Below are 17244 nucleotides of genomic sequence, written 5' to 3' on the forward strand. Positions count from 1 at the left end.
ACTTTCTTCAGCCCAGAAGTATATCACCTCTTCCGTTTCCGTGATTGTGAATTACTTCCGGGCTATATGGAAAGTATAAATCCCTGGACCTCCCTGCAGCATCCCCTGGCAGACCCCACGTTATCTAGCAAGGCTGTGAAGAAAAACTCCAAGGTCCATGATGCCCTGCTGGAATTTGGGGCACCACCATGTTGCCGGGAGGGCTCCATCTGGCGGCGTGGGGGTATTGGCCAGGATGAACGGCCGGCCACATTCCACATAGCCTATCCACTTTCTTTTTTCTAGCATACTTAATAGATTTTAAGAAACTGCCTTATGCATCGCAGGACTGCCTAGAATGCCAATCTAGTTCTTGATTCTGTCTTGTGCTGGATGCTGCTGAAAAACAACCAGCTGTCTGTGACCTTGTATTGGAAAAAGAAAATCAGAAAATGGATGGATATCTTGGGGACCAGTAAATTTTAAAGTGCTGAAAGCAAACATTTCCATAACTTTGTGTTCAATTAATACTGAGCTTTCATCAAATTACTGCATAGATGAGTAGAGTTCTGCGTAAATCTGTGGGTATTGTTCCAAGGTTGACAATCCAATCATGCTTCCATTTTCTCGGCCTGCTTTTTTCTGCAAAGTCATGGTGACCAGGTTTAAAATCTTATAAGCTGTGCTGAAATGGTAATAAATTCTCAAGCAACTTTTTAATTTAGATCCACTGATTTCAGTGATCCTTTATCTAAAGTGAGTTATAAATCATAAGGAAGTGAAAACAAATGCTGGCTAACAGTATAAGCTCCAAGTCATAAGCACTGTGCTATTATTCCACAAGTAGGCTGCACATAGAAGTAAAGTGTAACACAATATGCTAAACGTACAATTTCAAGCAACAAATCCAATCGACAAATATAAAAAATGAGACCAGTAGTTTGACATCAAAGTGTGAGATAAGGAAGCTATTGAACCTGTGCTGCCAAGGACTACAAATTGCTGAGTTGAAAATGCGCTGCCCTGCAACACTGGTATAATAAGTTGATCAGTGGAGGTTGAGATCTGGCTGATGTACAGTTTGACCATTTCTCATAATGGCCCTGTAACAAAGGACAAGGCTTTTAAATAGGATGCGAGTCACAAGTGGTTGCCAGTGCAGAGAGAGATAATGAGTGGCATAACCCAAGAATGGAGACCTGTAAACCCTGTGAGTTGATGCAGTTCGATGGCACAGTCCAGGTATCCTGCCACCTTTGAGTTGCAGTTACCTCTACTTTTCTTTGATCAAATAGTAAGCCTGTTTGCATGTAAAACAAAGATACAGAACCTGGCACACATCTTTAAACTCAACATTTTGTGTGATGTGTAATTTACTTTTGCTGTACAGTTTGGTGTATGATTTAATTGGAGTCTGCTGGCACAACTGTGAAGTTTCTTACCTCACACCTCCAGAGACCCGGGTTAAATCTTGGGCACTGTGTGCTTGTACCTTGAATACCTTTTCTATGTCCACGTGGGTTTTCATTCTGCTAGTCTGGTTTTCTCCTTAGGTTAACTGGTGACCCTAAACAGGCCAAGTATGTGTGAGTGTGAGTGTCAATGCTGCTGAGATAGACACTGGCTTGCAAAACTGGATTAGTAAAAATGGACAGCTCTATGTTTAAATTTCATTCAGGGCCTCTCCTGGTTGTTTGAAATGCCTAACCAATTTATATGACAAAAACACTATTCATTCACTTGTTCATTTCTAGAAATCTTTCTTGGATCATAACAGGGTTTTGTAAGCTGAAGTCTATCCCAGAAACACTGGGCACAATGTAGCAGCTAGTCCTAGTTGTAATGACAGTCCATTGTGGAGCACACTTACACATACGATTGCTCTTGGTCATTATGGAGTTAACAATAAACCTAAACTTGTATACATCGGGATGCAGGATTAAACCACAATAACTGTAAGGAAGATCACACTGAGGGTGCATACAAACTCCACAAAGATAGCTTTTGGGCTGGAATTCAAGGTCTTCAAAATTCACATTATTCCCAATTCCTTCGTAAATGGCCAGACTGATCCCAGGTCATGTGTTTACAACAGAAAGTAGCAGTATTCAATTGTGTTGCATTTTTGTCACCTATGTACATGAGGAAACCTAATATCCGTAAGTGAGCTGTTTCTAAGAAATAACTACATCATGGGCTCCTGCACTTACACTGAGGTAAAGCCTTCCACTTGGTGAAGGTTTTAAGTTGAAGTGCCATCATTGCCTGTGAACTTACCCATAGGGCATCTTATAGCTGTAATACTCCATTTATACTGTAATTCTGGTCAGTACTGGTCCCTGATTTACACTTTGTACAGCTATTTTATTGGAATACATTTTTAAAAAGTAACAGAATGCCCAATCTTAAACCAGACAACAGAAAGCATCTAACGAATACTTAAATTCCAGGACTAAAAAGTATTACCACTTATGAAGAGGAGCAAAATGCATTTTGTGAGAACAGGAGTATGATGCTTCTTTTTAATAGCCAAAATCAGTGATTCTACAGTTCGCTTACACAGCAAACTGACTCCATTACTATTATGTACAAAACCGCGGGAGAGCTACTGCAGGGAAAATGTAAATGTTCATTCCATGAATTAAAGAAGAATGTGTAGGCTCTGTTTTGACAGGTCAGTGTTATAATGGTGGTATTAAAAGGGAGAAAGTAAAATCAGAGACATGTGGCCATGTCCAATGAAATGAAAGAGGCACAGTGACGCCTAATGAATAAAAAATGGCTATAAAGTATTTTACGCAGCTCCTTCATGGACTTTACTCTAATATTGTTTTAATTCCAAAATTAACAATGAGAAGGATGTGAATGTCCTCAGACAAATTATAGAAGAGATACATAAATTTGACTGACTGTACATCAAGTATATGATAAGAGTGGCATTTGTGCGCTTCTTAATTTTGCATGATATGTGGATATTTAAAACTCTGTATGTCTGAGTGTTTGGCCTGGTGTGAGTGCATACAATTCGGAGAATGCAAGTTATGCACGGGTGGGTGTATATCAGTGTCTATGTTCCAGGTGTACGTATTTTATTGTGTTTCAGATCAATATGGGAGTGCAAAATATGTGACCATCATCAGTTCATTAGCCTTGTGACTGCAAGTTAAATCAGTCAGATCATGTTCCACTACTTAATAAGCCTCGCAGTACTACTTGCTGGTTATGGTCTGCTCTACAATTGTAGCACAATTGCTCAGCGCCATGGAGCACACAAGAATATTGTAACACTCCAAAGGATTCAATAAGCACATGTGGGTGCTATTTGTAACTGCCAGCTGGCAAGGTTTATTTTACTTATTTTTTCTTTAAACCCTTAAGCCCACTGTTGTGGCCTCGGGCACAGCATAATAAAACAGAAAACGTATTTCTGGATATCTCAACCTTCATTTACTGCTGACTCACTAAGAGAACAACATCAGGAGACTCACCAGATTCTCAAAGAATTCCTGCAAGTAAATCATATTTATACAAAACCCTTTCTCTGTTCTTGCCATGTTACGAGACATTTCAGGTACAAATGTCACAATATGCTGCTGCTATACAAAAAATGCTTGTCAAAAGGCAATACTTCATTATATATTACTGAAAAAAGTTTGTAAGGCAGATTTTTTTATACAGAAAGTCACATTTTTCCACTATTTTTACGGGGGAATTCTAACATTCCCCTAGCTTACAACAAGTTCTGTCTAGAAATAAGGGAGAAAAACCATGAAACGATAATCATTACATTGGAACCTCGGTTTGCAAGTAACTTGGTTTCCGAGTGTTTTGCAAGACAAGCTAAATTTTTTAATAAATTTTGACTTGATAAATGAGCGATGTCTTGCAATACGAGTAGTATGGATACAGTTTGTCTACTGAGCGTCATGTGATCACAACTGAGCAGATTGCTCTTCTTTCTCTCGCTCATGCGTCTCCCTCTCTCCTTATCTCTCTCGCTCGCCACGCATGTCTCTCTCGTTCTCTCTCGTTCTCTCTCTCTCCTTATCTCGCTTGCGCGTCTCGCTCCTATTCTCCGTCTGAGTCTGCGTGCCTCACTCATATAGTCAACAGCCGTACGAGTGTATACTGTTTACTACAGCATTGTGACTGTGTGTGTGTGTGCTGTGAAGTGCAAGTCCCCGTCTTGCGCCCCAAAACACGAAGCTGAGTCTCAGTTCTTTAAAACACCAGCTTTATTCAGCTTGAAACAGCAACAGTGTGGTTATTTATTGTAGCGGGATCTTTATAATGTTCCTTGTATCACCTATCGATGGCAGGCGCTTACAGCATGTCTGCGATCTTTTTGGATACGCTTATATGGCGAACAGCTACAGTGCTGGGAGACTGCGATTGCTTTGGGACGCTCTTCCGCGTGTCGTTCCGTTGGGTGGAATCCCACAAGAGTTTAGAAACTCACTCACACCAGCCATGATTCTTTTTAAAGGTAAAGTGCAGGTTAATTTGTTTTATGTATTTTTTACTTTATATTTTGTAGTAATTATTTTTATATGAATAGTTTTGGGTTGTGGAACGAATCGTCTGAGTTTCCATTATTTCTTATGGGGAAATTCACTTTGATATACAAGTGCTTTGGACTGCGAGCATGTTTCTGGAACAAATTATGCTCGAAAATTGAGGTTCCACTGTATAGTTCTTTGTAACATATTTTTTATATGTAAATTATTTTTAAAGCTGAATCAATATGAGGGGTGTTCAAATATACACAGGAATTTATGAGCTGCACTTTGTTTATTGAATACAATGAAATGACTTACACATTATTTTTCTATATAGTCTCCTGCCAATGCAATACACTTGTTCCAGTGCTCAGGAAGCTCCTAAATCCCAGAACAGTAGAAGTCTTTTGACTGCATGTTGACCCATTCTTGCTCAGCATTAATAACCTCCTCATTCGGCTTGAATTTCTCCCTTCCTAAAAATTCCTTAAGTGGACTGAAGAGAAGATCGTCCTTCTCTGAATGACTTGCACCAATCATAAACACTAGACTGAAAGACAGAGACACTCATCCCCAAACTGATTTTTAAGTCTCGAATAAATCTGAGATGGAAGGATTCCTTCATTTGTCAAAAATTGAATAATAATGCACTGCACAACCCTACTGTGTACCTCCTGCTCTGACATGTTGCTTACAATGGACAGGAAAGAGGAAAGAGCAGCTAACACTACTAACAACAAGTTCAAAGATTCCTGCGTTTGTCCAATGAGTCACGTCTACTGTGCACTATTTATAAGAACAGAGCATGAAAATTCATGTTTATAATTGAACACCCAATGAAAATGATGCTACACATTTTGAGAAAGAGAATGTGTCAATGTATGCAAGACATAGTTTTCATCCTTGTTGGGAAAATTCCATTGTATTACAGCACCTCAAAGTAACAAATTAAATTCAATTACATTGGACATTTAATTAATAAAGTTATAAAAGCAATCAAGCCATATAACTTCTTGAAGAAAGCTGTGCAGCGCTTGCAGTTGATGAAACAGAGTTGGAGGAGCCAGGTCAGCAGAAGACAACATATCAGCACAGTATGCGGGTTCAGTTTCCATTTTCTTCTCTTTTGTGAATACAACTAGCTTCCTAGGACAAACACGCATTAAATTTAAGCTTTCTGTAATTACTGCCTTGCCTGAAAACACAAACAAACGTAGTGATTGCTGCCCACGGAATACCAGCTATGTACAGTATGTGTGTGTTTTTTTTTCTTAGGAGAGATCCACAAAAAAAACCAGCTTGTGTTGCAAACTCCCAATAAGAACACTGGAAGTCCTCACATTAAAAAGTCCACCCAGTGATGTCCCATAGTCCCAGATACTCGGATAAAAAGAGAGACTAGAAGTAAAGCCACTGGCTCATTTCCTGCTATGATGGGAGAAGGAGATCCACTTAGTGCTATGTGTTTCTGAAAGAAAAAAGGGGTTCAAGCACTAAAATTGAGGAAGTATATTATGGACAGTTAATATATGGTGCCCTAAAGATAGACCCCATCAAAAGAGACAACTGTTAATGAAGCAGGCTATAGAACCTATATAGGGCACAGTAATGTTTTGTAATGGTTTTTAAAACTCTAAAACACTAAAACCCTACAGCAGACCAAATGGTTTATGATACATTTTTCGTTAATTCTAGAGTGGAAATCCTGTCCAATAAATTTATATTCTGGTTGGCTGAGTGCCCCACCATGCCACACAATGCACATGTGCCTGTGCATGTTTGAAGGTATCGCTGGGAATATATGCCAATGTACTTGTTTCATTTTGTGCTTCTTTATGTTTTTACATCCTGGAATATGTTTTATTTTATGTGTACTTGTGGTAATGTGGTATGCCTTCACAGTAGTTAGTGCTTCTGTCTCACAAATCTCGACATATTTATAAATAACAAAGATCGTCTGTTAAGTTTCTAAACCAACCCAAGTCAGGTTTTGTGTGTGTGTGTGTGTGTATGAACCCTGCACCAAATGCTGCTGGGATAGGCCCTGGCTCCCTAGTTACTTTAAATTGGATAACTGGATTAGGATGTATTATTTTATTTTGGGTGGCTGTGTGTGTACACACCTTGAGTAAGTATGCGTGTAACTGAATGTAGATGTATCTCCATGATTACGTGTGCCCCTGTGTATACTATATCTTTGCATGTTTACTTTTTTGCGTATATGTGTTTCAGTGTTTTTGCCATGCTTTATAATGAGTTTGTGCGCGTCTGTTCCTCCTATATAGATGCTCACTGCTTTAAATCAAACCTCATCTCGTCTTGCCTTAACATCTCATCACAGAGGTTGCAATTTCCTGATCTGCCCCGGCTAGCATTGTCATTTTTAGCGAGCAAAACAAATTTAAATCAACTGGAGTTAGCATTACAATGCAAAATAATGCAATTCTCTTTTGTTGCACTCAGCAGTATTTCCCTTCGGTGGGTGAAATGAAAATTCACTCCTAATAAACTTGAACAGCACACCCTGATAAAGAGAGATGCTTCATTTTAACTGAAAGGTCAACAGACAGTTTCCATTAATTATTTAAAAGCCTATTGTTTGGCAGCTGCTCTGAGGCGCTGCATGACCAAGCTATGACAACAATTTATTATAATTACATTTTACTTACTCCTGATATGAATGGATGTAAAATAAATGCGAGAGTGCAAATACCACCGTGATTACACTCCCCTCTGTACAAACAGTGACAGCTAGCAAGTGACCCTTCCTGCTGTGCCACATTGTCAGCTGCCAGGCATCTTATGAGAGTCAGTCAGCAAATAATGAAAGAGATAATGCTGTTGCGTCTCCAGAAGGAAAAGTCTCTGGGGTGTTTGTGAATATCCGGTATGAAATTTTTAATACCACAAAGACAACCTTACACAAATCCATGAGATCTGCACCTATACAGAAGCTCATCTGCTATTGTCCTTTTGTCTGGTGGAAAGGCATATTCTTCACAAATACCTAAAAACAAGAGCACTGCACTGAAAAGTTTGTTAACCTCATATTTGTTCACACTTTTGAAAATTAGAATGCTGGAGCAGTGGTTCTTGGTCTGGACTTCACCCAAGGCTGCAAATCTTGTTACAGCATAGTAGTGGTGTGTGGTGTAGTTAGCAGATTAGACACTAAACTTTAAACTGTAATACACGTTTGAACATTCATTACCCGCCTTTGAAGCTTTGAGTGACTCTTAAGGAAATCACTTAACCTACCTGGGCTCAATCTCCAAAAAAAAAATCAAATGTGTCCAGCCCATGACTTTCCCTACATAAAACAGCAATTTTAGCAGTAAAATTTGCAGACCAATATTACATTATAAAGCATGCAATGAAAGAATCATATCTTGTTGAAAAAATGTATATTCTCCTTCTCTGACTACACTGCAGTTAATGAATGAATTAATGTGCAGCAAAACTCAAAATCATTGTGTCTGTAGATCTAAATCACTTAAGCATCTTACTGTGCTTATAATTGTGCCAAGTTTAATTTACATTAAGTGATTTATTTTTGATTTATCATGTTCCCAGACTCACACCGCAACATACAAAGAGAGAACTCACTCTGAAAGTGGTCAGGCAAGTTCAGAGATGACTAAAAATGTGTAAATACATTGACAATTCAAAGACATCTTCCCTATCACATACCACATACCTATAGTACATGAAGAAATAGTAATATGTGGCTTGCTGACAGGTGCTCCTAAACTGCACGTCTCATTTCATTGCGTCCAAAACAGACACGTTAGCATAGGATAAAAGTATATCATGATTGCCTAGTATACTATGTGCATTTAGTACTCATATTTGGCCTACATTTTGTGGTTACATTATGTCTATGTGATTTCCTTGAGGCTATCTATCTATCTATCTATCTATCTATCTATCTATCTATCTATCTATCTATCTATCTATCTATCTTATAGTTAACAACAACAACAGCAATAATAATAATAATAATAATCTTATTCTTTTGGCTGCTTCCTTTAGGAGTTCCCACAGCAGATCATCTTCTTCCATATCTTTTTGTCCTCTACATCTTGTTCTGTCACACCCATCACCTGCATGTCCTCTCTCAACCCATCTATAAACTTTCTCTTAGACCTTCCTCTTTTCCTCTTGCCTGGCAGCTCCATCCTTAACATACTTTTCCCAGTATACCCAGCATCTTTCCTCTGCACATGTCCAAATCAAAGTAATCTCGCCTCTCATACTTTGCCTCCAAACCATCCAACTTGAGCTGACCCTTTAATGTCCTCATTTCTAATCCTGTCCATCCTCGTCACACCCAATGCAAATCTGTCTCCTGCTATCTTGTCAGTGCCACCGTCTCCAAACCATATAACATATCTGGTATCACTACCATCCTAATAATAATAATAATAATAATAATAATAATAATAATATGAACATTCACCAACTGATAAATTGTAATGACATACAAAGTTTGGCTAGTAATAATGACCCCTAATTACAATTACAAAGGTTCAATTCCTTTAAATACTCAAACCCTTAAAACAATTACACTTTGAATTAATTATGACAAAGTATTACATTTTACAAAAGTCTTTCTCAAAACTGAACTTAGTGCCATTAACTCAATTCCACAAACCGGTTTATAATAAGCTGTATTTTTCTTCTTTATAATTCACACAACAAAGGACTTAAACATTAAATTCATCATACAAAATATGCAAAAAAAAAAAAAAAGAAGAAAATATAAAATTAAATCCCATTTGTGAATATTCTGTCTCACAGCCTTAAATATCATTCTATATATCATTTCATAATTGCATATTAATTTGATAAAAATAAAATTGTATAATTATATAATTATACTGGGGCGGTACGGTGGCGCAGTGGTAGTGCTGCTGCCTCTGGTTCCTCGGTTCGCTTCCTGAGTTGTTCTTGCCTTTCACCCTGTGCTGGCTGGGATTGGCTCCAGCAGACCTCCGTGACCCTGTGTTAGGATATAGCGGGTTGGACAATGACTGACTGACTGACTGATATAATTATACATGTTATACATGTTATTTGTATTTCATAGTTTCTGTCTTAAACACACAATAGAAAGCTGTAAGAAGGAAAAAAGGTGGCCCAGAGAACCAGCAGGATATAACAAAGGAGAGATGATCATTCAGTCTTCCAGCTCATTTGATGTCCTAACCCCTCACCCAGACCATTTTTTAAGACTTTCAGTTTCCTCTTTTTCAAGTGCAAGGCCATCTCCTCTTAATTCCCCCCTTTGTGTAAGTAAGTGCTTTCTTGGTTTCCATTTTGAATGCATATCCTCTAAATATGCAGTGGTTTCTGACAAGCTCATGATTTTTTTATATAACTGAACAAAATTTCTCTAATTTCTCTAGATCAGCTCTACTTTTCATTCAAAGACAAATGGATCATGAAGCCTGGTTGTAATCTCCAAAGGGTACCATAGTTGAGTGCTTAGTCTGCAATAAGCTGACAGTTTTTGTTAAGAATATTTATGTGAGGTGTGATGACAAAATAATACATCCTTGCTTTCAGTTTACATGACCTCAAATCAGAGAAACTGGAGGAACTAATACGAATTTCAAAAAGTAGTACAACAACGATCTGAAAGACTGCTTACAAATTGCACAAATTGGCAAGAATGAGCAACAGAGTGTAGCTTGGATTTTTGGTGAAAAACAAGAAGCTGTTTTATAACACAGGAATTGTGACAGAACTAGTGGATCAAGTTAAGCAATGTTTAGTTTTTAGAGTAACCTAAAGATTAGGTCACGCACAATGAAGTAGATTCTGTTTTTAAATTCAATAACAATAAAACCAGAAAGTCATGAGAAGTGCCTTATCAATTTTATTAGCCATAGACATGTCAACACATGGCCACTGAGAATACTCACATCTTGTCAATGTCAGACTGTCAGATTCTGAGGAGTGTTGTGAAGACCAATTAAACATGACCTATACATCATGTCAAAGAGATCTGATCTATACTTTTGTGGAAAATTCTGATTGCAAATGTGAAGGATGAACAACCTGAAATGTGTTCCCACTGTTGCACAGTCCACCAACCTGATCAAAGTGGTAGCTGTAGTGTAGAAGAGACACACAAAATAGACCTGCTCACCATCCTGTTAGCAATATTATTCAACTTGCAGTGTAAATTTCTACTATTTGTACCTCTTTTGTTGCTTCAGCCTGCATAACAAGTGAAACGGTTTTGCAATTTCAAACATTCATTAGGAAAGACACAAAGGATTTCTAATTGAGGTAAAACTGCCCTATTTGTGCAGTGTTTGTCTAGTGAGGACACACAAGAAGTTGAGCTAAAACTCATCTCTTTGAATGAGGGAGCAAAAACCTTTTGTGCTATTTGATTTAAATACAGTAGAAGAAATCTGTCCACTTCTCAAAGTATCTGTAATAATGTTACCACTTGGACATTTCTTCTGCAAAGTTGTAGGAGTACTTGATCCCCGTTCATTTGGCATTGGGCAGCAAGTGGGAATGGACCTATATATATTTCTGCTGACATACAAACATTTGCTGTCCCCAATGACCTCTTCTTGACAGGCACTGTCTTCCTGTCCTAGTGAACTGATATAACCACTTGGTAGTGCTAAGAAAGTCCATCCTATGGCCAAACGTCAAAGGCATTCTACTCGCTTTTCGATCAGCCAGCAGTATTCAAAAACCATTTTCACATAAGTCATATTCTGCATACCTGTGCCTCAGAGCCGGGCCTAGAGGTATTTTCACCTGAGACAGGAGGATAAATTTGCGCCCCTATGTATATAATTTTTTATTACTAATAAGTAATAAATAAAAATACTTACTAGGGCGATATCATACGAGGAAACGAGTGTATTGAGCGAGAGCGTCCAATGCAAATTGTCAGTTTGCTTAAGGTATTTGACGAACTTTGCAACATACATTTGGCTTTTTCTTTTTTTTTTTTTGCAATTTATTCATTTTCATTTTTCATCAGTTTGGTGCCCTTTCCCATTTTTCACCTGAGGCAGGTGCTTCATTTGCCTCACCCTTGTCCCGGCCCTGCTGTGCCTTAACAGTCAGCCCTTGGTGTCTGGTGCCTATGTGTCATTCCATTTCATTTAAGAGCTTTTAAACTCTTGCAACTGCTAAAGATATGAAAGAACCTGCTTTGCTCCCTGTTGGTTAGTAACATTCAGAGCACACGTATATCCGACTCAGCCGGTGTGCTTCACAGCCCCTGATTCTCTCCATATTCCCACACCTATTTTACCCAGTGAACAATTTTATTTTCTTTACCTCACAGTCAAAGATTTTTCAGTGTTTTACCTCCAAATGTTTTTGCTGCCAGTGTATAGACTCTACTGCTTCAGTTTACATCCTGTTTTTAAATATTTTTTTTTATAGCTTTTCCATTATTTATTGTTGAATTAATAGTTGTTTCATTTTTTTATCATTGTTATGTCTGTCTGTCCACACAAATCAACTCACCTCCCAGTGGACTAATTTTGTTTAAATTTATTATGCTCATTTTGCAAAAAACAGTCTCAAGAAAGTTCAGTTTTCATTGACATATGTCTTATAGAGCGTGTCAATTTTTAAAAATTTCATAAACTCCCATATAAAAACCACAGGAGGATTTTTGAAATTGTCCATTTTCAAACAGACACATTCTGTGCAACCTCAGCTACTGATTAAGTTCCTCTTTCAAATTTATGTCAAGAAAGGTTATTTCAATCAGTATGTTTTCTTCTTTTAAACATCAAATAGTTGTTCCTGAAAGCAAAACACATCTACGATTCAAGTTACCGAAACAACAAAAGTCTTCATCATTGAGCTACTTTACAAAATTTTATGGTTAAGAAATATGAACCACAACTGGCCATAGTTAACAAAGAGCAAAAGTACAAAAATGCAATTTTTAAATCCCTTGAGTTGGAATAAGATGCCTATGAAGGCTAAGGCAACCATCACATCTATTTGGCCGGATAATGTGAAAAGCTATTAAAAAGATTTTGCTTTATGTACCCTATTAAGACAAAGTTACATTCTATTAGAACTATTATTTTGGGATATGACTCAAAATGTGAAATCACTGTCTTTAATGAAGTAAATAAACAAAATTAAAAATACTCCAACTTCCAAAATAGTTAACCAAGTCTCCAAATGCACCTGAATGTTATAACATGCGTATATTTTTTAACTTGTTTCCAGGTAACCATTTCATAACCTGTCAATCCATAGATTCCACAATGTAATCTTTCTTTCTAATCAATAAGTAGTTTTCAAATCTCTTCTTTACTTTACTGTTTAGATCAAGTGAATTCTTTTTTTTCATATATGGTGCTCTTCACTGAAGACAGGGTCAGCGTGTTTACTCATATTCACAAATATATAACAGTAGCATAACCATACATGATTTATGTTTGAAAGCACAAACATCAATCCATTGTTTTTTGCAGTCTGTTTCCTTTATTAACAGTCAATGTTTTTGCAGTTTTCACCCTGTCACTCTGCATTTTTACATTTTATATTTCTTTTCCAATAAAATTTATTTTTCTGTCTCATTATTTAGTTTTTTCCAGCTACGTCTTTTTACACTCTCTATAAATAGCTTTTCAAGTCTACTTTATCTCCTCCTTATTAAAGCTCATCTTACCCTTTAATGTGACTGCAAACGTTGGCCCTTTTGCTCAAACACGCAGCCTAAAGCCCTAAATTGTTGTTCATCCAACAAATGCCTCAGAATAAGCCAAACAGTGAATATACGTGAAGCTGGAAATATGTTGCTAGTGATCCTTCTCAAGAATAAACTGCTTGGTATTGCCTTAATTCACCCTGCAAACCATCCAACCCATATAAAGATGTCTATCACCATTATGTTTCCCACCTCATTACCACAAGACTTACTGAAGAGAAATAGGCTGGCATTGTTGATCCCCAGTTTATTGGTAGCCACGCAAGTGTAGTTTCCATAGTGGTCCTCGGTGACATTAGCAACAGTAAGAACGGAGTGCGTGCCGTAGTTCTGGATATGGATTCCTTGGGTGCTGTATAACCTAGGAGAAAAGGAGAATGAGGTAGAGAAAATCAGACTTCCATAGATGATAAGAAAGCAGGGCATTTGGAAAGCGTCAATGTTTTTTACATTAAAAGTGAGGCATTTTAAACACAAGTTGTTAGAACTATCAAATTATAAATCTGTGAAGCTTATCCAAGACAGGAATCCATGCTGGATGGGATACCACGCCATCACACTTTCATGATCATAGCCACACTCAATGTACACTCACTAATTAATGTAACATGAACATCTTTGGAATGTGGGAGAAAAGCAGAGTACTGAGATCAAACGCATGTGGGCACAGCGAGCGCTATCTTATAAAACCTGACAGTATTTTCTCTTCATTCCTAACAATTAGTTCTCTGTGTCTCTAGAATGATAATGACCACTTAACTCCAGTCTGATTTGTTATCGTAAGAGTTAGATATTTTGTTTGGTAGAATGCTTTGCTGGGTTCAATATTGCTTTCCCAAAGCCTGTTTTCCACTTTTCAGTTAATACTCAATTCTCATAACCCACTAGTCAAAACCCTTCAGTGGAATTTTTTGGGCAGCCAGTTTAGTGCAGCATTTCCCTAAAGTGGGCACATACAGCCTCATCCTGTATTCCACCCATACATTTGTCTGCCCAGCATTAGAAGTGGAGTGTAGCAGCGCATCTTTTGATGCGAAACTAAACCACAGGTGCAACCTATAAAAAGTTTAGCAGTGAAGCAGATATTAACCTAATCTAGGTACAATTAAGTCGATTTTTAAAAAGAATTGGTGGTGTGGTAGGTTCCCTTAGGCTAAGATGTGTCCTGTTCTTCAGAAAATCACTGCAAACCTGACTTTCCAGGTCAAAGCAAACCAAGCTGAGCTCTTCTTCTTACTTTCAACATTTAGCTGCAAGTTGATAAAAAAAGTTAATTGAAGACATAAAGACTCCTGAAGATCTTGGGCTGCTGAGTGTTGTGCTCCTATCCCTTTCTTCTCAGAATTGTACTCATCTGCCTCAATTTGTATAAAAGGGCTTGCTTTCTGTGTTTTCTTTGCCATACAGGGTGACTTCTGAAAGCCTGGAAAAAACAGCACTCAACTGCAACAAGACAACTGAGCCTGACATTTTATCAGTCTAAATGGAGTTCTTCCTAAAATACCTTTCAAATTACAAAATTATTATTAGGACTATTTAATCATGAAGTAATAAACCTATATTTTATGTCATAATCAAAGGTGGCCACTTACATGTAAAACACCAATAAAATTCTCAATAGATTAAAATGGGACAGTCAGACTAATTGGCAGGCCATTTATTTCAGGTCATGGAGTATGCACATGCAGAGAATTACAGGCAAACACATGTAATAAAAAAGAGCTTAACAACACTTGCAACCATGTTCTGATCCAGGTATCCACTATTCTCTGAACTCACTTAACCCCAATATGATCGGGGGAAAGGCAAGAACCAGCTGAGGATGGTACACTGATCAATGGGCACTTCATTGTACACGCTCAAACACATTTAAAGTCACCAAAGTCCAGTGATTAATTCGATCATTCATTTCCTAAACCTACGCCATCAATTGCTGTGCTGTACAGTGTGACAACAGTGTCCCACAACATTTTAGGGCAAGCCAAGGACTAGCCTTAAAGTGGACGGTCTACAAGAAGGCATACTTTTACAGGACTAATGAAAAGTTTACAAAAGGTCCAACTGTCTATGTTTAGTCTAAATAAAAGAATTTGGAAACAGGAACTCTTCTTCTAGTGTACTGTAAATGCTGATGCTTAACCTTTTTATTGTTGGCTTAAAACCCCTTATCAAGCGGGGTCATTTTTGCTAAATCGCTTGTAATTTGACCTCTCCAAATTAGAATCATTGCTGTTATTGAACTCTCTGGAGTATAAACACATTTGGTCTCCTTGTAAAGGTAACATTCTCTAGTTTCACCCTTAGTAGTCAGAATCACTGTAGGTGTGACTGATCAAAAGTTATGCACATTAGAACTCACAGAAAAAATTATTTTTTTTGTTCTCGCCTAAGTTTTTTTGTGAAAATAAAGGCCTCTATAGCTGCAGTAGGTAGGTGGGGACAGAAACACACTATGTACCAACAGAATAACTTGTTGACTACTCACATTTCAAATTTGAAAAGAATACCTGTAAAAATGACATTTTTACACCAGTTTTTATGTGGGCATGCCCAGGGGCTTTTTAGAGGGACCATTATCCACATTTTGGAACGTATGGAAAAAGTGTAATAACTTTTGAATGCTTCAACCCACATATATCAATGAGGGCTCTACTGAAAGCTTACACCTAAAGGAATCTATATCTACATACAATGTCACTCTATTAGTTATGGAAATTCATATTCCATAATAAAAACAATAAAAAATACACATTTCAATATAAAAATAGTCAAAACAAGTCTTATGGGCTAAAAATATATATATATATATATTTTATTTTTTACTTTTTTAATAAAATGCACACAAACTATATACATTTTTTTACAAACTGTTACAACACAGCTCAGCGTTTTTCCACGTGCCACTGATTGTAGCAATCCCACCAGGCAGAAAGCACAAGGGCGTGTCACATGTCGCTCTCTGCCATTAGACTTATCCTGGTCCGATTGATCACTGTCACGCCGCCTACATGCCTCTATTACTTAATCGAGAGTGTATTTACGTTTATTTGTACTTTTATCCATATTTAAAATGCGAAAAAACAAGGTGAAATCACAATAAACAACCACGCACCAAGTCTGCAGACTGGCACAAATGCCAGCTTCGCGCAGCTCCGATCGGTTTTGTTTACAAGTTGGTATGGCAAGTTACATATCAGCGTGCTCAGCTGCTCATTGGCTGTAAGTTTGGAGTGTCACTCACAGCGTCCAATCAAACTGGTAGATTCTACCAGGGTTTGGAGTTGTGCGTCATCGTTCAGCTGTCTGTGACACTCGTTGGCTATACGAGGTGTCAGTCACCCCCCAGACCCATCGTAATTGGCCAACTTAGGTGTCAATCAGAAGCTAACATTTCCGTGTAACATGCTTTAGCATGGTTATTGCCGACAGAAACAAATTACGTCTGATATGACCAATAGAAGTGAAAAAAAATGTCGGAGCTAGTCTCAAGTTAAAAAACGTTTTCTGGAGTTTTTGTCCCTTTGAGGATCTATCGTGTGTTTTGGACCTAATCGTTTTACTGGATTATATTCCCTGGAGCCTTACGGACAGAATGAGATCAATATTGCTCGGAAATATTGATGTTTGACTTGCAGGGAGCCTTCAAAGGTAGTCAAAGGTAGGAAAAGTCAGCTCTTAAAAGTATTTACTTCTCTGTAAAAAAGGATTTAGTGTCAGTGCTGTGGTTGTTGTGTGTCAAAATGGTTTATATCATCGGAAAGACGAGACTCTGAATTTTCATTTGATGATGTGTAGTATGTCGAGGTGCATGACAGAGGGGCATGCACACATGGCTGTGACATGGCTGTGACATCGTCCAATCGTTATGTACCGGGACCGGTACGTGTGCATGTTAAGGGCAGTATTGACCACCTGTGAAAAACTGGCTTGTTCTGCCTGTGTTTATACATATATATATATATATATATATATATACATACATACATACATACATAAATCAGATTTCAATGGGAAAAAAAAATCCTGCTGGATATCTATACTGATATGGAC

General features: G+C 37.7%; 1 protein-coding gene across 1 annotated transcript in view; it reads right to left on the minus strand.

Annotated features, from left to right (window-relative positions):
* LOC120524385 (limbic system associated membrane protein) overlaps positions 1-17244 on the minus strand; it is an 851776-nt gene that overhangs the window by 90490 nt on the left and 744042 nt on the right. Inside the window, exon 8 of the mRNA XM_039746241.1 lies at positions 13407-13555. Coding sequence (XP_039602175.1) covers positions 13407-13555 — 149 coding nt within the window. The remainder of the gene's footprint in view (positions 1-13406; positions 13556-17244) is intronic.

The sequence above is a fragment of the Polypterus senegalus genome, chromosome 2, assembly GCF_016835505.1.
Source record: "Polypterus senegalus isolate Bchr_013 chromosome 2, ASM1683550v1, whole genome shotgun sequence".
In the NCBI taxonomy this organism is placed as follows: domain Eukaryota; kingdom Metazoa; phylum Chordata; class Cladistia; order Polypteriformes; family Polypteridae; genus Polypterus; species Polypterus senegalus.